The sequence below is a fragment of the Rhea americana genome, unplaced genomic scaffold (genome assembly GCF_003343005.1).
Source record: "Rhea americana isolate MKP2758 unplaced genomic scaffold, rheAme1 scaffold_11, whole genome shotgun sequence".
Taxonomy (NCBI): domain Eukaryota; kingdom Metazoa; phylum Chordata; class Aves; order Rheiformes; family Rheidae; genus Rhea; species Rhea americana.
The window spans coordinates 9,435,241-9,457,280 of NW_028185150.1; the positions used below are offsets into that span (position 1 = coordinate 9,435,241).

Genomic DNA, 22,040 nt, shown 5'->3' on the forward strand with positions numbered 1-22,040 from the left:
ATGCTACTGCCCAGTGCCGTTCCGTTTCCTTCAGCTGGCTTGGGRAAAAAAAAAGCAAACAAAGTTATGCATAAAATGATTTTTTAAAGTATTAAGGCTGAAATTTAGCCATGAGAATGCAAGAATTAGGTTCATTGTGCAATTTAATTAAAGCTTCCTTGTGCTTATTACAATCAGGCAGTTTTTAATTACAGTGATTTCATACCCTTGCCTTACAGGAAGCAGAGACAGACTTTAACTCTGGCATTGTCTTTTGCATGTGCCTTCTCAGTCCTAAAAACCTAGTTTAACTTTCCAATCCAGGAAAAAAAGATATATTAATCATAAGATAATAGGCCAARACCCTCAAATGACATTGTTAATTGGATAAGTGGTGTCTGAATTACAATATGTGAACTCAGGTTTTATCTAGATCTCAATCATCTCACTTCTTGTGATATTTGAGAAATACCTCCACAACAGAAATACAAGAAAAAAWTTTTATATTAATCAGAGTGACTTCAGTGAGCTTTATTACCCCCTGTCAATGGGTGGTTCCAAAACTTAGTAACTTCTGATTACATAATTCTGTAGTGAAGCATGTCTGGCCTAGCAGGCTGGTCACACAACATCAGAGATTTGCCAGAGACCTGCAGGTGTTTTTGGTTTTGTTTTCCCCAAAATATGCTTCTGTTCTTTTCTTTTGCAAAGATGGCCCTTAATAGTTGTTTCACATTTTGAAATTTGTTTCATCAGGAGAAAATACCTGTCGCAAGACCTAAAGAACAGGCTGAAGGTTTTTGAGCATTGCCAAAGGCCTCCTTCCACAGACCATTGGGTTTCTTTCCTCCTGCAGACATTACGGCATGAAAGAAGAGAGGATATTCCCCCAGTTTCTTTGTTCTTGCCCCATCTGCTACTGCCTACAGACAGACTAGTAACTACAGGCATGAAAGCAGCAATTGAAGAAAAGCTTTCCATCCCAGTCAAGGTTTTTACAAGTTTTTTAGATGCACTCATTTCTAGGAAAACATTAAAATTGTTCTTCATCAATTCATATCGGGGAAGATTTTCCTTGTAAATGCTAGATGCTAAAAAAAAAAAAAATGCAGAATGCTGCCTCCAAGGCTATAAACCATTTGCTAGCAGTCATGTACAGCTGTCATCACTACTCTTATGGTGTATTACACTGCATGAGTAACTGAAGCTTTTTTAGAAGCTATAAAGAAACAAGCAAGCAGGAGATGAAAAAGTATGTTATAAGCTTGCTTTTTTTAAAAAAAAAAATCTTTTCTGATTTAAACAGAGGAGGAAAATATATTTCTGCAGATATTTTGGGGTGACACTGTGAGAGACTTTTCTATCATTCATTTGCTGGACAGTAATATAATTCATATGTTGTTTCTTTCTATCTCAGTTGAAAGGGCATTTGAAATTCAGTAAGTTCTGTGTATAAAAATCTCATCTACTTTTTAAACATATCAGATATCAGAGTTATTTTTGTTATAATATTACATAATATATATAATATTATATAATATATCTAAATACATATTATATATGGTATGTATACATTACATATATATAATATAATATAATAACCAATTATCCAACTGCTAGGCCTGAAATTTTCAGAGTAAATCTCCTTTTTAGCACAGATAGACAACTGTTTTGTGAGCTTCTCTTTTAGAGTGTATTTGCTTCCACACAAAACACTTTTTTCAAAAAAAGTTAAACTAAATAACTACTACCACCTTTAAATTACTTTATAGTGGCGTAAAAATGCTTAAGATGTTTGTCTATAATTCAGAAATAGTGTCAAAGAGTTACTAGCACAAGCTGTCATCCATATTTGCACAGTATTATTACACTGAAAAAAGAAAGCTAGATTTATCTCAGTGTCCTCCGGTAGTGATCCAACATTCAATTAGTTGCATCTGGTCCTCCTCAGATGACTTACAGATTGTGAAAAAACATTACAGAAATCAGAATAACTGCAGGAGTAGCTCCTATGGTAGTTTGTATGAGTCATCCAAGAAAAATCAGTCTCTGTTAAAAGAACAGAGAGGAGGAATTGTAGCAACTAGAGGACTTACTCAAGAGGGGGTGTGAAACACTATGTTGTTAATCTTATTAACTTGCTGAGATAACAAAGTATCCTCTCCAACCAGACCTTGCAAATACTTCAAGTCCATTGCTCTAAATTATAGTGACTTAGAGTTTCATATTTTAACCCAGTGGTTTAGTTCAGGAAACTAGGATCAGCTTCCCAGTTTGACCAGAATGTAATCAGTTCTCAATTTTTAGATTAGTTCAGACTTGCAGTTCAGTAGGGTAATTCGAAATCTTGTAGGGTAAAACAGAAAATGTGTATGGACATAGAGCCCAAGGCCAGAGCACAACCACCTCCCGCTATAAGTCATCAGCTGAAATCCGTATGAATCCTGCGACTACGCTCCAGGACACCACAGCACTGCCCACTGCCCTGGTCCCACCACGATGCCTTCTTACTGGAGCTCACCAAGAGCCAGACTGTGAAGAAGACCTCCAGCCAGACCTCCGCACAGCTCTGCCTGGGGACCTTTAATTCACATTGTAGGTATGGCAGGACAGACAACTTGGTAACACAGCTGTCAGGGAGGAAAAGGCTAGGGAAAGCCTCATCTATACCTTTGCAGGAAGAAACAAATGTGAAGAGTTGGCTCTTACCTTGCAAGCCATAGGTTTTTTGAACGAGATTTCAGCTTGTGTCCAAACTCCCTTTGGAGAGTCCAAGACAGACCAGATTTTCTCTTGAACCACATGATTCTCCTCAAAGATATAAACAGCAAGAGTGCCACTCATTTTGAAAAATCCGTATAAGGCATAATAAAAACGTAGGCAATACTGCAAGTTTCCTGGAAGAGTAGGGCCATACAGTCGTCCAATATATCCAGGCTGCGAGGTAAACTTTGTGTTCGCCAGCAGGTAATAACCTGTAGGACAGTGCAATTACTGAGTATTTCTAATATGCAATTTGCAAAGACAATTTGCTATTAAAGCAGTTTCTGTTATTGCACATTTGGGCAGTAAAGAGAGTTTCTACTGGCAGGAAACAGATTATTACACTCTGTTTGAAAGGAAGTAAGAATTTTTCTAAAAACATCCCTGCTATTTTAAACTACACTGGCACATGGCTAAGTTATTAGAAGTGAGAATTTTTCAAATTTACACTGAAAAATGTTCTCCTTTGCAGCCTGCTCGCTCCACTGGAAACCTGACTTTATTTCTAGGGTACCACTCCCAGACTGAAAAATGAATGATGGGACATACAGCATATTATTTCCTGCACGAAGTATGGAAGAGGTGAGACTTTAGCACATACAGATTAATAACAACAAATATTCTACATAAAGGGATGTGTGAGAAGCCCTGTATCAGTGTGAAAGACATCTTCAGAACATATTAGCATACTGTTCAAGCAGCAGTATGCCATTTCACTACACAAAACTTCAAAGTTTTCCCTTAAAAATGCAACTGTCCTAAGCATGGAAGAGCTAAGAGTCCAGTGCTCTTCCACATTAAAAGCAATGCATTAAACTACTAGTGTATTTTCTTGCATGTTTTTGTGGGATCACATTTGCCACAAATCAGTACTGCCCAGCACAGTTACTGTGATTTATGGCCCTGGGTGACCGCAGGAAGACGAGCCTGCCGTGGCCTTGGGGCACATAACGGCATGCTGCAGGTGACCTCCACGCTCGCGTGCACGTCCCTGTACGGCCGGACTCTCAGCCGGACGGAGTGGTGTGCACTGATTTTTCATGGAAGGGAGCTGCAGGGAGGTACCCTAACCGATGTGCCAATGACATTATGTAACAGGGTGAAGAACAGGTTAAACTTTACATCTGGTATGACTCTTCTGATGAAAAAGAGTTTTGATTTACCAAATCCCGTAGTGTGGTCTCCTGCTCTATACACATTACGCTTTACTTTCACTCTGCTCCATCCTGGACCATCCTTGTGATCCTGGTAAAAATTACACAGATCTTCCTCAAAATTGCAGCTGGCCTCGGCAGGATTGAAAGAAATTCCTAAAAGATATATGCATATGTTCTGTTAGGAAAAGCACAGGATAATAGGCATAGGTATTTGAAGAACAAGGATGCCGAAATATACTGTTTCATCTCCTTTTGCCTGTGTTTAACAGTAATGTGTATTACAGCAGACCAACATATACAAAGACCTTGTGGATACATGGTACGAAGTCACATTGATATCAAACTATCAGCTGTCTATCACAAGTGGACCTTATTTTCTTCTATTTTTCCCAGAGGAAGAAAAAAATCCTCCTTCATAGTCCCTTTAAAAATAAATAAGCTACATATATTAAAAGAAGATTAATCCTTCAGGATATAATATATAAAGACATTCAGACATTTGTTTTCATCCTGCTCCTTTATTCAAAAGATAGTTGGACAAAATGAGCATGTGTGTGAGTGTGTCGGTGTGCATGCTTGTCATATTTAGTCACATTTCAGTTTAATTTCCAAGTGTATAACTTTCTAACATAAATATGTAATATTTTTTAAATTCACTTTTCTCAAAAGCTTTTTGTTGTAATGTACAATGTGTGTACATACACATGCTGTATGTATGTAAGTCAAATAGCATTTGGTTCATGTGCTGCTTCGTTCATGGCTACTGACTTCTGGAGCTATGCATCACTCAGCACTGCACAAGTCACCACACAGAAGAAAACTGCACCATATATAGTGCTGTTTATTAAAAGCTAAACTAATCCCCCCAGCCCGGCTGATGGCTCTCTCGTTGACCTGCTACGTGGAATTCATAATCAGGATTTGCTGTAGTCTGAAAACAGCCCCGTTGTGAAAGGCTGCTTTTAAGTCGGACGTTCCTTCTCCTTTAAAAGCCGCACCAATCGCGCGTAGGTCGCCCAGCGAAAGGGGGGCACAACCCAGGGCGCCCATGTGGTTCTCAGCTGCACCAGAAGCCAGGGTCCTCTACAACAGCGGACACAGCCCATGCAGGCCTAACACAGCTGCACTAACAGGGACTTCCCTGGCAAGGGCCGGAAAACAGGCAGGTAACTTCAGAAGAAGCAAATTTTTGGCTTTGCAGAGATGCCTCTGGTCTCTCCAGCTTCACATACACCAAATGTAAGCAGCTGCTCTTGTGTCTTTCTCCACCTTCAGAAAAAGAGGTGGCTGCTGTGGACCTCCACCTCTGCTTTCCTAGGCTCAAGAAAACATAGTCGAAGCACCAACAGACCCATGCAGCATTAGACCCAACTTTTGAGTCATCCTTTGGAGAGCAAGTTTAATAGTCTGCAACATTTTCCCTCCCTTAGGCTAACATGTAGACCTTTGTTGACCAAAATGTCTAGAAACCTTTGTTGACCAAAACGTCTTGAAAAATTGAACATAGTGCTGTATATACAACAAAAGACTGTGATCTTTTGCAAAAAATGTCTTCAGAACAGCTGAAAAAACGCCTACAGCTGAATGCAAGGAGAATGAACATCTGTTGCTCTTGGAACATCTCTACTTAAAATAGTTGAGGATGGAAATAGCAGATAAGTCTGAAGAATTAACCAGCAGCTAAACATAGTTCAACAAAATATCAGGCAAATGATTGGCATTTGTTTCTCAAACAGGAAAAAAAAAAGCCCTTCAAAGTCAGAGTTAGTAGGCTAAGTTCTAGCTGAATTTATCCATTTAACTTACCAGAGTGGATCCAAACTTGAGCCTTGATATTGAGACTAATGTGGGGTTAGGGCAGGAAATACTATAATCTCTCTCTTTCTGAGACAGTCCTGCAAACGGTAATTTGTTTAAATGTCAGGGAGATGCAACTGCATCATTCAGCCCAGTGCTGCAGTTACAGATCTCTGAGGCAAGGTCATTGAAGAAGAAGCACTAAAGACTGGTTTCTGGGTCAGCTGATCAAATAAACAGTATTAGTGTTTATCTATCTTACAGTGTCATTTTGCCCCTAAGGAGAAAAAGGATCCCATAGCACTGGTCAGTTGAGATAGCAGTATTTCCATGTAACTACAAAATATTGCAAGTATTAAAATATGTGGTTCAAAGAGGCAAAGCATATGGGGGAAAAAAAAAAAAGGAATGCAAACAGCAGTAAGAACTCATACCTGTCTGATTGCTGCAGTAAACTGGAGAAAAAGCAATGTCATCAAGGGCAACATAACCTCCCTTGGCACTGTTGAAAGCAACTTCAAATATCACCTGGAAATGATAATCATTTGTTATTCATCTACCATACACGCAATAACGTACAGAGTATGTCTTGGTACTACTGAGCTGTGATCAAACGGCCCAGCAGACGCCAGGGCAGCTCAGAGAGTACTGCAGGTGTCGGGACAAATTGTATTATATCACTGACTAGTAATACAAATCGTGGTCAGACCGTGGGGTCACATCTCTGTCCACGCAAGCCTAGGAAGAGCCACCGGGGACACAGCTCTTCCACTACTTTATGAGGCATCAGTAGTTTCAAAGTTTCAAACTGTCATGAGACCATGCAAAGCCAGTACGCAGGGTTATTACTCTAGATTGACTTTAACTTCAAAGTTGCCTGATTACTACTGTGTCCAGCATCTATCTGAATCAAGAGCTAAAAAAAACCCCATACGTAATACTCTGCATGAACTGTCATGATCGTACTACGTTTTCTCTGAAGATAACATCCTCAGACACTAAAAGTCATGCCTTGGCATCAGCTGGCAGGGAAGATTTTCTTTAAAAAGTTACAGTTAAGATGAAAACCAACAAAGTTGTTATTCTATTTTGTTTACCACAAAACCAAATAATGTTTGTACTCAGCCTTTCTCAGGAGATATTCCCAAGGTAAATGCAGGACAGTCTGTAATTCTTGAGGCAGTGTGTTAAATCTTAAATATCAAAACTCTGAATTACAGGAAAACTTTGAGAAAAGGCCTGAATCACAAGGCAACCCTGGGGACAGAACAAGGATATAAATACAAAATGCTTCCAGAGTGAGAGCCTGTTCAGCAAAAGCAATGCCTGTGATGTCTCACCTACAGATGGCAGCCAAATTATGAGAGCTGCAAAAGAATCCTGACACTTTTCTTTAGCTAGATGCACAAAAAAAAAAAAAAAAAAAAAAGACCCTTTTGAAGCTCAGCTGAAGTAAGTATAAGCAAAGTTTTCTTTTACTTCTGTCCAGTGGTCTCTAAAAATAACAATTGTATTATTAATAGCTAGATTACATGGAAAATCATGGGGTAGAACAAAGGCTAACCTAGCCCAGTATCTTGTTTCTGACAGAGGAAGAAGCCTACAGAAAAAAATGAATAAGGCAAGTCTTCAGATTTACTTCCCTCACATGGTGTTCCTGATGGATTTTTTTTCTTCCATGAAGAAAATCACCTTTTGGCTCATCAAAATAATATGCTGTTACAGTGAGTTCCACAATATAGTTATGTTATCTATGAAAAAATTCTCTGTTAGTTTATTTTAAACCAATTACCTGATCATTAAGAATTTTGGACAGCAATGGAAACTATGAGAAAGAATAGTTAAAACTTCTCCATCTCATTCATGATTTCTATGAACCTCTGCCATATTCTCCTTCATTTTTTTTACAGGTTGAAGTGTCTTCATTCACGCAGCTTCTCTATAGTTCTGATTATCCTCATTGCTCTCTTTTAGTTCTAGGATGTCCTTTTTCAAATGAGAGGATTGGAGTTGTACACTCTACTGAAGACATGAGTACCCTGTAGATTTATTCACTAGCAAGGCATCTTCTATTTTACTGTTTATTCCTTTATAAATAATTCCTAAGATTCCAGATGGTTTTATGAAAGCCACTAAGAGCTGAGATGATATTTTCATAAAACTAACTACAAGTGATTATTAACTAATTTACAGCAATAGCACTAGGACTGTTTTTTCCTTTGCATGCTAGTTTATACTTATTGAACATTTAATTCATTTACCATTCAGTATTATGAGACCTTTCTGCAATTTTTTGTGGCTCTTTTTGTTTTTATTCTCTTTAGTATTTTGAATAGTATCATCAGCAAACTCTGCTACCTCCCTACTTAAAACATTTTGAAGGTAATTTAAAACCTCATAGACCTATTTATAACTGGAAGATAAACATGAGAAACAAGAGCTTTGCATGCAGTCACAGAGCTGTGACATTGCTATGATAATGGAGACATGGTGGGAGACCTTGTGCAACTGAGTGCTGCAGTGGACAAATACAGGGTCTTCTGGAGAGGCCAGTAGGAGAGATGAGGAGAGGGCTGCCCACTGTGTGGAAGAGCAGCTTGGGTGTATGGGGCTCTGAGTATGGGTAAAAGCTTGTAAGGCCAACTCAGAGGAAACACTACCAACTGTGGCATTGCAGTGGGAGCGTGTGACAGATCGCTGCCCACCAGCGTGAGGAAGGGGATGAAGTTTTCTTTGACCAACTTAAAGAAGTCTTTGTGATACAGATGTCCGTTCTCCTTGGAGACTTTAACCTACCCGACATCTGCTGGAAGGGCAAAATGCTGGGATGCGAGCAATCCGCGAGGTTTCTGGAGGGCTTCTTGATAAGCAGGTACTGGGTGGGCCAACCAGGGGTGGTGCAAAGCTGGTGATACCCAGCTGAATCTGATATTCACTAACAAGTAAGAACTGGTTGGGGATGTGGTAATCAGTGGCAGCCTTGACTGTAGTGACCATGAAATAGTGGAGGTCAAAGCCCTAAAGAGAATGAGAGAAGTAGGAAAGTAGCAGAGCCCAGACCCTTAACCTTAGGAGAGCAGCTTTGGGCTTATGCAGGGTAGGATCGGTAGGGTAGGTCAGATCCCACTGAAGGTAACTCTGAGGTCCAGAGTGTCCAGAAAACCAGGTAGGTCTTTAGGCAGAGCATCCTCTAAGCACAAAAACTGTCACAATATTCAGCAGAACAAGAAGACCTATCAGAAGGCCAGCTTCCTAATCAAGGAAGCCGTGGTACAGCCTTAATCCAGAAAGCAGCAGACAGGAAGGGGAAACAAGGAGAGGCTGCAAAGGAGGGAATAAGAAACACTGCCTGAGCATGTTGGTGTGGTGTCAGGAAAGCAAAAGCTCGGCTGGAGTCAAGACTTGCAAGGGACTTCAGGAAGTGCTTTCATGGCTACACTAGTCGTAAAAGACTGAACAAGGAAAATGTGCGTCCATTGCTAGATGGGGTGGGTGCTTTAGTGATAGTGGTCAGAGACGATGCTGAGGTCCTTGCCGCCTTCTCTGTCATCAACAGCAAGGTCTGCCAAGACTCTGTGCTCAGTGACAGGGCTCAAGGAAAGGAACCACCAGCCAGGTGAGAATAAAGTCAGGGATTGCTCACAAGCAAAGGTGTTGAGGGAGCTGGTAGATGTCCTTGCAAGGTCAGTATACACAAGTTTTGACAGGTTGTGGAGATCAGGGGAGGTCCACCTCAACTGCAGAAAGTCTAATCCTGCACATATCTATAAAATAGGGGAAAAAATTCCATCTGAGGAACTGCATGCTGGTCAGCATCACTTTTGGTCCCTGGGAAAACTATGGAGCAAACTTTTGGGCACATGAGGGAGAAGGTGGTGATCAGGAACAGTCTGCGTGGATTTACCAAGAGTAATCCATGCCTGACCAACCTGACTGTTTCTGTGACGACCAGATTTGCAGGTGAAAGGAAAGCAGTGGCTGTCATTTACCTCTACTCTAGCAAAGCTTTCAATGCCATCTCCTACAATATTCTTGCATATAATTTCTGACATTAGTCTGTGTGAAAGGACAACCAGATGGGTAAAAATCTGGTTGGATGGTCAGGATCAGAAGCTTGTGGTTAATGGGCTGTACAGTAGACTGTGAGGGCAGAAACAACTGTGGTACCACAAGGGCTATTCCACAAATAAACATCTATCTTCAAGTTTTTAAATGTTTATTTTTATTTATAATATCAACCAATTTGCCCAATAGGGAAATCATACAAAATCTGCAACCCTCTTGCACTCTCTATTCCTGTCCTACTTAGGCAATTACATATAATTGTGTATTACAGTTAGCAACTTGGCTATTTTATGAGAGTTCCTTTGATGTTCTTCTGTGATACCATCTAGTGTTGATGATTTTTTACTAGTCTTTTTACCTATTCTCCCTCTGATGAATCGATTTAAGACAGTTCCTTTAACTCTACTCCAGTAAAAAAAAATTCTCTAATGATGGAATTTTTTCTCACATCACAGAGCACAAAGATGCAAAGGACTCACTCAGTTTTTCTGCTGTGGTTAAATATTTGTGCACTTCTATTATACCTTGGTTAGAGCCCCCCAGATTCTTAGATACCCTTTCTAATTCTGACGTGTGGCCAAAGGCTTTGTAATTAATGTTACTCCTTTAAAATACTATTCCTACTCTTTCTTTACAGCCTGCTAGAACACACTATCTTTTTCTATTCCTCTCATTTGGATACAACTTCTGCTTTTAGAATAACGTCTTCATTTCATAGCTTACTTCACTTCACTGTTTAACCATTTCAGCTTTTTTTCTTTTTTTTTTCTTTTAAAGTCTTTTCAGATTGTTATTACACATTCATTCCTGGCTTCAGATATGCTGCTTTTAAATGACTTCCATGATACCACCAAATTTTATACCTTGCTAGCTACCCCTGCTCTTCCGTTCCTATAGTTCCTATAGTGTCATTTGCTATTAGATCTCAGCTCCTTTCCTACACAATCTGATGTCTGTTTCAATAGATGACATGTAAGTTGCTGCACTTGTTTTATTCTATTTTGTCTACTTACTAATCCTAATGTCCTGCATCACTCAAGGAATGTACAGAAGTTCCTTCTATACATAATCAATACTAAATCCAGCTCATCTCACCTTCCTGGTGAAGAGTCTCCTGCTGATAGAGTAACTTTGGGTTCATTTGATGTGTTCCATTCATTAATGGATTTATTTGGTCTCTGCCATCTCAAAGTGGGCTGAGAGAACCTTGACATTATTTAGTGGGAGCTCAAAGATCTCACATTAGCGGGACTCCACAACCTCCCACAGTGGCCTGTTGAAGCACTTCGCTACCTGACCCCATCTTTGCTGAAAACCAGAATGAAAAGTGATTTCTCCTTGGCCTTTATGCAATAGCAAAGGAAGCAACTGATCACCACTATGTTTAAAACAATCTTTCAGATACTGGAAGGCTACTGCCATGCTCCCCACTAGGTCTGATACAGCACTGATGTACAATGCAACCTGGAAGGTGTAAGTGAGCCATACCGGAATGACTGTTTTACCTCCATTGGGTATGGTGCATTGAAGTCAACTTCTGCTGAAGTCCAGCCTGCACTCAATGCACTTTCTGTTTTCCAGATCTCTTCATAAAAGCCACTTGTATCTCTCAAGTAAACGGTAAAAACAATGCTACTCTCCTGCTTAAGTTGATAATAAAAAGATAGGCAGCCAGACATCGGGGACGTTGTCTTTGGTGAGATTAGCTGGGCCACTTCCTGAAAATGCTTGACGTAAACAGAGTCCACATACATGTAGTGACCTAAAAGTATAAAAGAAACTTGGTATAAGGACACCCTTTAAAGAACATGATTTAAAAGAAGTATCCTCAGATGGGCAGGAACTAGTGTATCTCTACAACTTAGACAGCAATGATTGGTTCCTAGGAAATGTTAGTAATCCTAAGCAACCTGTTTTTTTCTCCTTTTTTCCTATGGACACCACCGTTGTTTGGCTAAGACATCACAGGCAAAAAAGTCAATCTCTGGTCTTTCTCAACTCTTTATTTTAAAACTTTATTATAAAGAAAGTAATTTTTTGAATTTTTTGGAGCTGTTCCTAAATGCAAAAATGCACTACAACTGAGTAAAATCCCTCCCTCACAACAGCTTAGTTTAGTATTTAGTCTTTATCTAAGTGCTAACTTCCACTGAGGTAAACTAAGTAAATGAGTAAGACTAAGCCATGTATCTCCTCATCTGTTTTAGTCAGTATTTCATTTAATAGATCAAATGACTTAGTTATTAATAACAAATGACTTAGTAAGTAATCTTTATTCTGTACAGTTCACTGCATGTATAACTCTGCTTTGTTTGTCTAGGATTTGATTTCTAAATATTTTATCTTTACTGAATATTTTTTGTGAAAACATTTTTTTTAAAGTCCTTTGGGGAGTTCTTCATAAGAAGAAAAATGCATTACAACTGAGTAAATTCCCTGCCCTCCAACAGCCAATACTACCCACAGGATTTTAAAATGATTTTTAATAGATTCTCAGGCTTATGCTGATTTTGGCAGCACTATTTGGATTTAAACAGGACATATGCATGTGCATGGTATGCTGTGCATCTGTAGTTTTTTCCTCTTTCACATGCCCAGAAACACAGATCTACAGCATCAAACGATGTAAGCTGATCAACTGAAAAATGTTGCTTCATTAGTAGAAAACTTACTGTAGGATGAAATGCCAAATTCACAGGCTACTTCAGCATTGACCTTGCAGACTGTGTATTTAGCCTTGTACTTGTTTCCACACTCCTATAACCCATTAATTAGCTAATACTGTTTTTAGACCTGGAGATTTCACTTCTTTTTTTTTTCATTTGAGTGGAATAAGGAGGCTCTTCTGCAAATTTTGGCTTCTTGGGATCTTCTCTGTCCGTGGTCCACAGAGAGGATTTGTTGTAAAACAGAAACAGTCTGACTACCAGGAAACAGCTCCCTCCCAGATGGTAGTTTCTGCTATCATATACAGTAATTTTTAATATATAGATCCACAGTCAGCCATTAAAGTTGTGGTGAGTTAAACTTTCATCAATTTTTTTACCAATATTTAAGTCACTCAGGGTTATGCAGGGCTGGACTGACACTCTGTACTCAACTCACACAATTGTGAAATGAAATAAAAAGGCACAGCGGCATGAGTTAAGGAAGGAGTATCAACCTTACTTTTCAGGATGCAATTCCTTGTTTTGTCACAAACTTCACTTTGTCTGAGATGTGCAATGTACTGCAACAAGCCAGATCTCCTAAGTGTCATCTACTGTGGTATTTCATACGAAACTATGTTAAGGATTAAAATATCTGCCAACCCTTCGCTATGATTATTTAAAAGGCTCTTCTCTCAGCAAGGTAGCCAGGACAAGTTTTTCACATAGGTGAAGTGCTGGAGAACCCCTCAAGCCTTTAAAGTACCCTCCCTTCTGGGGGCTGCATTAATAGAACCTTGTTTGAGTAAAAGAAACAGAACTCCTAAAACTTGTGCGATTTAACGTCAAATTTTCTAAATGTGCTTCAGTCCCTATGTTTTCCCGCTCAGCTCCAATGGCCATTAGGAAAAAATCTCTGCAAGATTTACAGGCCAGCAGTACAAGTTTTTAAAATATATTACACATTATCATGGCCCATATTTTTAAAATCCACAGAAAGATGGTTCCCTCCCACCCCTTACCATCCACCATACTACTCTGAGTTGTTTTTAAGCATAACAACAGGCACAGACCCAAATTTTCCACTTTACTTCCATTTTACATTTCCTGCTTACCCAATTCACTGTTAAGTGTGTGGTCTTTGGGAAGGACAGACTGAGAACTGCGAATGTTTCCTCCACCAACAAACCAGTTTACGTTGGGGTTCCAGCGGTTCATGAAGCCACAAAGGTGATTTTCTTCAAAGTCACACTCTGCAATTGTAGACACTATCATGAAGATCTCGTAACAGCTTAACATACACATCTGTATTACAGAAACTGCAAGAAAAGCTATTCCTAAGCATTGGCCTGGGTTTAGGTGAGTCAGTGCATTGAATGCCCACACTTGTAAAACTGGACACAACACTTAATAATAAATGGAAGCTAATTTAGCCACAGTTCTTGATGACCATTATAGACTCTCATTTCCAACCTGTCCAGTTGTACCTATCTTTCATTGTTCAATTTTATATGGCTACTGTAACTTAGAATTGAATAAAACAGACTTAAAATATACCACTTTCTAGCCCTTATTAAATAGTCAGAGCAAAATTCCCACTGGTAAATCTTACTGCAACTGTATGAAACCACAATGTTGCTCTGCTGAATGGAAAGCTTTGCAGGTAGCTGCACTGCAAGGGTGACCCATGGCAAATGTGCCAGGCTGCTATAGCACGGAGCAGGGAGCTGTCAGGGGTAGGTGGAAGCAAGGCAGGACCAGCAGTTGGCACAGCCAAAGAAATATAATAATTCAGCTGCACTCTGCCAGTGTGCTAAAGGCCTCCTAGCCTCCCAGCTGCTGCAGTTTTTGAACTTCATTAGCAGTTTTGGAAAATGTCATGGGGAACAGACAATAAGTGCAAGTATCAGCACAGTTTTGTCTCTGCAGCTGGTAGGACGCCTCTGTAAGGCAGCATGAACAGGCATACAAGAAAAATAACATTGCAGGTGTTATGTCTACTGTTTGCAGCAGTCTAGTTTTGTGAAAATATAACACTCGGTCCTGCTTGAACAATAAATAGCAAAAGAATAGAATGAATGTATGAGAAGAGTCTACACACATTAGAAAGCAAGGCACACATTAGAAAGCAAATATTAACATAAGAGTGCACAATCTTATTTTTAAAACAATGAACTGTCCATTTCATTAACTTCTCAGACTATTTTTCAAATTAAAAAGATACTTTTATTTCCCCTAAGCCAAGACCTTTTGTTCAGTTTTCAAACAGCCAGTGAGGCATTTTTTTTATGCAGAGAATATAGGCAGCTGGGCAGAGACTACTCACCAATACAATATCCTGGAGTTATTTTTATTTCAAAAATTGCTATGCTGGCAGATTTATCCTTTCCCATCTCACCTTCAAGAATAATCTGCACAATATAAATCAAATGGTACATTTTAGGGGTGTCAGTATTTCCATCATCACACTGGACATTTAAACCACAGAAACAGGTGAATTAGTGAAACATATGTAGGAGACTCTACTCCCTAGAGTCCGTAGAAGTGCATTTGATGAAATAACCTGGGGTAGTGACAGGCAGACTGCACTGAAGACTGAGTTCACCTCCTTTGCCTAGGAGAGAAAGCACACCAAAAGGCAATGGGACGCGGCGTAAGTAGCCTGCACTTCATATCAGTGCAAATGTAGGACTTTAGACTCCTCAGCTGTGGTTACGTATAATAGGTTCCCCTTCTGTACGGGAAGCTACTGCAGAGATATGGTGTGACAGGATTTGGATAGAAATACTCTCCTCCAAGCTCCTGACTCTCACTTCTTTCACACAGGCAGAAGACAGGAATGAGCAAGCACAGCTGCAGACCTAAGGCCTGGGAGATCAAGCATCTGCCACAGCTCTGCCAGTCAGCAGAGAAGTGAGGCATTGTTGCTGCTTCGGTTCGGTCTGCTGTGCTTTTCAGAGAGCTGAAAAATGCATTTATTTGGAAGCACATTAACTATCTGACTCAGAATAGCATTGCTCACTGATTTTGGAAATAAAAACGGTCGACCGATTCACTCAGAGCTAGGCCAGATCAGTTGCAAGCTAGAGCTTTTGGAACAAACAGCCAGCATCCCAACAGGCTGGAATTAATTTTTGATCTATCCAAGAAGCATGGAGAATACACTCTCCATGGAAGTCTTAAGTGAGAACTTAAAAAAAGTATTGTTTGCACTCAAGTTTATTGCACTCAAGCACAATGCAAAAACTGGTTTACAGTGTCCAGCTCTGTAATATTACTGTAATGTTACATTGGTTCATGTAAGCCAATCTTACATGAAATCCTGAAATAACATGAACCAAACATGAAACAAACTTATGGACCTGTGACACTGCTAGGACTGATACAGGACTGTATGGAGAACAAACCTTAATTCTCTAACACTTCGTGGCCCTGTGTTCACTTTTCTGTGAATTACATCTCATGCAAAGCAAAAGGTATTGCATACGGCAGGCCTGAATGTTCAAGCCCTTTAATAAGCAGGAAAGTAAAATCCAGCCTCAGTTCCTGGAGAAAAATACCATTTCTGCTCAGTTCTCTTTGTTTTTTCCACAGTAAGCTTTCCTGCTTGAGTCGACAACGATGGCCAAGAATAAGGCCAAAGGTGACAAAGTTCAAAAAGTAATGCATATATCACAACATGTGCACAATAAATCCTTTGGTACCTTCTAAAATCATACGTACCTTGTACTTTTTTGTGCTATTTGCTAAATCTAAACTAGCTATGAGCCAGCTATCTGAAGGCTCCTTGGCTGACCACAGCAAACGATCAAAGCTCTCTCCTTCTTGCCTCAGATACAGGTTGAGCCTGGCAGGATCAGATGAAGACTCTGAAGTTGTTGCTATTTGGTAAATCAGTCTGATACAGCTCCACTCTTCCAAATGTAGTTCAGGACTGGAAAGTATTGCTTTCTCACCCTCATGAGATGTATCCACAGAAATGTAATGTCCTGGGAACAGAAAGACAAACATCAGAATAATGAGTGCCAGAGTCTTTACTTTTGCATCCCTGGATAAAAGTGAATACAAAAGAACAGTTACCCCAGGGTTAGCTCCACTCCTTTACTAGGCAAGTCATTTTACCCTTTTACTCTCTACACATACAAATCTCACTACATGTATCTCACTGCATTCTTAATCGTGTTTTTAAAACTGTGTACTCAATGTGTATTCAGTGAAAGATACTGTATCAACATAGGAGGAGATTATTGAAATAAAGAGCCATTATGTTTATTCAAATACTGCCCTCCAAAAGTGATAGCTACAGGTAGACCATTTAATTGACAAGATAATTCACACAGAAATACCCTGCAGGAACATTGAGTTGTTTACAGACCAAAACTTTCTTACATTTTTTATTTATTGCTTTTAAATCTAAATTATAAAAATGAAGTATCTCAACTGAAAACTTCTAAAGCACTTTTATTTTCAAAGAAGAAAACTAGAAGACATTGTTAGGCAATAATACTAGAATGCATAAATTTGTTAATTCAAAAAAGCATTAATGTGACACTAAGTTTAAATATATCAGCAATCTCAATGGGGTTATTTCAAAACTAATCTCCAGATGGGTATTTTAGGAACAGGGCCTAAAATATCAGCTCTTCTATAAAAACAAAAGAAAGGAAGTGATGACAAGCTAAAAATGCAAAAAAAAAAAAAGCCAAAAAAATGCTAAAGAGACAGCATGTAGAAAAAGGGCGCAACAACAAATCACAGGTGAAGCAGAAGCTTGGTCCCAGAGCTTGCCAGTGCACTGAAACCAAGGTCAGGAGAGTGTAATGGGGTAGGAGACTCACAGAGTCACGGAAAGCCAGAGGCAAATGAAACTGAGCAAGAGAGAGAAAATTTAAAGATAAAAAGCAGGCTAGGACATCCGCAGCTGAAATGTTATCCCGCAGACACCCCAGAAGATGATCCTTGCAATGCCATGGCAATGCGTATCAGGCAGGCCCTGCTCCTAATACCGGTTCTCACCATCCAGACTGCAAGCAGAAGCCGCAAGAGTCACGACCGTGGCACGTTAGCCCTTCACACCTCCGCGTATCATGCCTATGCTCTTCGTTTCCCTCTGCCTACATATACCTTTTCCTTTAATCTCATCTCACTTGACCACAGAGCCTGTTCTCTGTTCCCACACATCAGCACTTGCTTAACTTGGATGCGGTCAGACCAACATTAAATATGTTTCTTGACTGTGGCCTTCAGGCACCCCTCATGCTCCCTTCCCAAATCCTGCCTGAACTCTCGACCACCACCGAGCCACCCCAGGGTTGCTTCCTGGGAGCGCTCTTGTTTTCTCGCATGCACAAGCATCCTCTCCGCAGCAAAAAAGCCACCAGCATGGACGAGGTCCCCAGCTGGGGGTGCCGCAGCGGCACCACGCGGGTCGCACCCGAGCCCTCGGACAGCAGCCCTGCATCTGCTCCGTCCCACCAGCGACACTGCAAGGCAAACAGCCTCGCCCCGGCGTACTGCACGTTGACGTTTGACAGACAGGGAAGCAATTGCCGCTTACCGGCTTTTGGGGTAGATGCAGCACCAAGCAGTCTAAGGGGCTGCACAAACATAGAAAAGATGCATTTTCTTTCCCTTTTTAGGGAATGGAACGATTTTTTCCTCTCACCATAACTTTTCTCTGTAAACCTTATCCACCGTGTCTAATTTTACTTTCTTGGAAGAACACACAAAATCACAGGTGAAGTATAAGTAACTCGTTTCTGTGGCAGCATATGAATGAAAAGTAAACAAAGCATTGAATATTTCAAAACAGGTACCTAAAGTGCCTGCCAAATATGTTATCAGCCGCTAACTACACTGTGAATGCATAAAACATCCGCTCGCATACAGACATCAGGTTCAGCAGATAGCACGCACCGTATTTGCTTGCTGGCGTGCTCTAGTCCAGGGTGTGCAAGTTTTCCCAGAAGCACAGAGGAGAGAGGGAATTACCATGGCTCTGTCAGAAATGGAGCATGTCTCACACCACGTTTGCTCGTAATTGGTTTAAGTGGCAATATACAGTTCAGACAAAGAAGCTGGGTTTTTTTTCAAGGTAATCTTAATTTGGATCATTTTGGTTACAAGGAAACCTACAATTCTGAATCCATGCCTGGCAATTTCAGCCCTATTTTTGACTCGGGTTCATGAGAAACTCTTTAGGAAACAGAACCTTCTTGCAACAGTCACCATTTTTTCTGAAGTAAATCAGTGTCAACATTGGAAAACACATTTACATTGAGACCTCAAATTGCCAGCTGTGAGGCTCAAAGAGCTGTCTGCCTTGAAGACATAATTATAAGTAGACTAAGGTTCTTCTACAAGAATAGTCATTTAAAAAAGAAAAAAAAATGCCTTAAGAGTCTCCAGTTCGGATGATTACATCACCATGAACTTGTCTTTGCTTCCTATTTATGCTTACAGTTACTCTCACTTGGTCTGATTCCTCTCTGATAAGAAAGCAAGATCATGGAGTCTTTTTTTAGTCAAAGTCTTTTTGTTGTTGGTTTTTTTTTAAGATTAGTTCGACCTATCGGTTAAAGCCTCCAGAAATGGAGTGCTCTCACTCCCAACTTGGTAATGATTTCAGCAAGCTCTGTAAAATTAAATATGTGATTAGCTGCTCTAAAATCAATGCGACTATTGATGAGGTGCATTACATGCGAGTCTCAACGATTTGCTCATGAGGATCAGAGCACTTTGCAGAATAAAGCACAAAAAATGCTAATGCTAAACTTTCGCCAAATGAATGCTGGCATTGACTAAATGGCCTTTATATTGAACTGTATTTCAGTAATAGCGTTGCCATGTGCCCCTGCTGCTGAAAGGAAGATCCCACAGCAGCGACCCCAAGGGCAGACACTGAGCGATTGTGAGAAGGAGTCAGTGCAAAGGGAGGGCTCCTCTGCATGCAGAGACCGTCCCCACTTCCTTGGGGGAGTAACAAGGACATTTAGCACTCCAGTCTACTGAAAATCTGATGAATGCACAGTGCTGTAGCCTGAAATCTCTTATTAAAAATGCAACATGGAGCTTCATCTTCCAACATGCCTCTCCCTCCTCCTCCCCCCCCCCCAAAAAAAAAAAATCCTCCTCCCTCCAATTACCCAAAGCACCTAATTTATAGCAGTCACTCAGGAGTTCCCAGATAGACCTACTCTTAAAAACTAAACAAAGGTAAAGCAATGGTAGTAGTCACCAAGTGCTGGAAAGAGCCTGATCACCCAGAAAAACAGACATGTCACGGTGGACACCATGCTAGTTTCTTTACAGAGTACAACACTAAGAGATTGGTAACTACCTTTAATTGCTGACAATTAGCTGTAACCTGGCAAAGGTAAACACCTACCAGATGTGTGTTCCTCCCTACTCACCTGTTGGTCAAGCTGGAGAGTAAAGCATTTTACCATGTCCCTGCAGCAATTTTTCATCCACTGTGTACCTTAACTGCTTTCTTCTCCACAGCTGAATCAGGCTCTGCACACCACCAAGCATGTGCTCATTTCACATTCCTCCTTACCTGAGCAAAATATTGAGCCCTGGGATCTAGCACCCAGTGCTGCAAACCTAACCATCCTCAAAGCAACTATGCATCAAGACTTACAAAATGAGACCTTTAAAATCCCTGTGTACGCACATCTTTGATCTTGCTGTTCTAATAAGCAGTTTCTTACAGAGTATCTCTCAATTACAATTGATTATACATTAAGTTTATGAGTCATTCACCCGGATTCTGCATATCCATTTTTAACCTCTTTTACTTACCAAAGAGGCATCAGTATGTCAGTCAGCAGTGATTATATTAGCATTTTGGTGGGGAGGAGGTGGTTTTAAGACAGGCAATACTATTTTTTCCCTGAAACAGTAAGAAAATTACACTCATTGCTCTCTCTGTAAACAACACAAACAAGGCAAAATGCCAGACACTGGCTAATAAAGTGAACCAAATTCCATTGACCAAAAAAAAACCAAAAACAAAAACAAACAAAAAAAAACTTGGAAAACACTTGGGATAGCTAAAATTACCAGCTAGCCTTTCACWATGTATTTAGCTTATAAATATTTGGAAGCAAAACCATAGGCATGTTCCACCCTTCATGGGGTTTATATCTGACACAGCTGTTTGCTCAGTTCAGCAGCAGTGCAATTTTAAAATAAAAAATGTATATAACGAGGGAGTTCCAAGACAAACATTATTAAGCAAATATGAAACAGAAAAAGGCTAGGAATTTACATTTGATTAGGTACTCATTTATATCTGTCTATGTGCAAGAAATACATTAAGAGCCACCAATTATGTTCAGATTTCCTCCATACCTCCCATATGAGTGCAGAAAATATTATTATCAAGGTTTCTTATAACAAATATTGATCTATTGATACCTTCTTTGGAATCTCAGCATCTTGATTTCTGGAGGGTGGCTTTTTTTTTTTTTTAATATGATACTACAAACACTTAAAAAGAAAAGGAGACCATTTTTAGGACCCACTAAGCCTTCTTATGTCACCAGGAAGAGTTACTTAAAAAGTAAATTAATGATAGAGCCAGGGAAATATTATTTCACAAATTGAGTTTGTACTATGGAGGCTATCCGTGGGCAAAAAATAGGTTTAGAGGAAGGTTCAGCATATGAGTTGAGAACACAGAAATTCTGCCAGCTACTTTTATGAGATTATGGCTGAAACTAGTAGAAGGCTTGAGATACTGGACAGGAAGCTTCACAATCAACACTCCACAATTGCTTCAATCTTTTTCTCAGTAGAAAGTAAACTTTTCAGCTAAAGTAGACTTTTTCTGAGGACAATTTGCCTCGAGAAACAGAAGCATATGAGTCAATATTAAATCTTCTTTTTTCTAAGAAAAGTTCAGTTTTCTGAAGAAAGTTCTACCCCTACTCATGATCAACCACCACGTTTGCTGATCCGACAGCTTTTTGGAGGGAAAACCTGGGAGAGCAAAGTGGAGGATTCTGAATTTTTTTCAAGGTGTATCTCAGGAAAACAAAATATTGCACGAGTAAGCGACTTCTCAGTAGGATGGAAAGCTTTTGCTCCACAGTTCCACGAAGAATTGCGAACAGGCTTTCCTCACCTCGCGCAGCGGCAGGGGCGTCTCCAGCCCAGTGCTGATGCCTGCCTGCAGCCAAGCCTGCCTGTCCACCTCTACCTGAACCCTCTTGTTGCCCAACCAGGGGCACCTGAGGACTCCACATAAACCTGCCGCAGTTTGATTCAGCTTTCTCAGGGGGAACAAAAAGGTTTCCAGGCAACCTTCATAAAGCTAGCTATTATTTATTCCAAACAAAAGCATTTTATAGAAAAGAGTTCCTGTAGGCGGTGAATACACGGGCAGCTCTTCCAGGCAGTTGTGCACCAACCCACAGCATGACAACAGCGTGTTGCCCTCGGGCAGATAAACTAAGCTCTTCTCGGTTTACAAAGCCAATCTCCCCCTGGAGGTGAGATTTATTATTCGACCATTTGCCAAGGACACCGAATCAGGTCAGAGAGCTCACATTTCTCAAACTAGAGGAATGAATTTTGGAAGATTTGTTATTGATGCAGAGGGCTTGCATTAGCTGCTGCCCCCACC

General features: G+C 40.2%; 1 protein-coding gene across 1 annotated transcript in view; it reads right to left on the reverse strand.

The window, feature by feature from the left end:
• Positions 1–22,040, reverse strand: part of MAMDC2 (MAM domain containing 2) — a 77,522-nt gene that overhangs the window by 15,684 nt on the left and 39,798 nt on the right. Inside the window, exons 6-12 of the mRNA XM_085312335.1 lie at positions 16,133–16,398; positions 14,736–14,820; positions 13,525–13,662; positions 11,267–11,523; positions 6,131–6,224; positions 3,906–4,052; positions 2,689–2,954 (exon numbers count right to left, since the gene is read on the reverse strand). Coding sequence (XP_085168461.1) covers positions 2,689–2,954; positions 3,906–4,052; positions 6,131–6,224; positions 11,267–11,523; positions 13,525–13,662; positions 14,736–14,820; positions 16,133–16,398 — 1,253 coding nt within the window. The remainder of the gene's footprint in view (positions 1–2,688; positions 2,955–3,905; positions 4,053–6,130; positions 6,225–11,266; positions 11,524–13,524; positions 13,663–14,735; positions 14,821–16,132; positions 16,399–22,040) is intronic.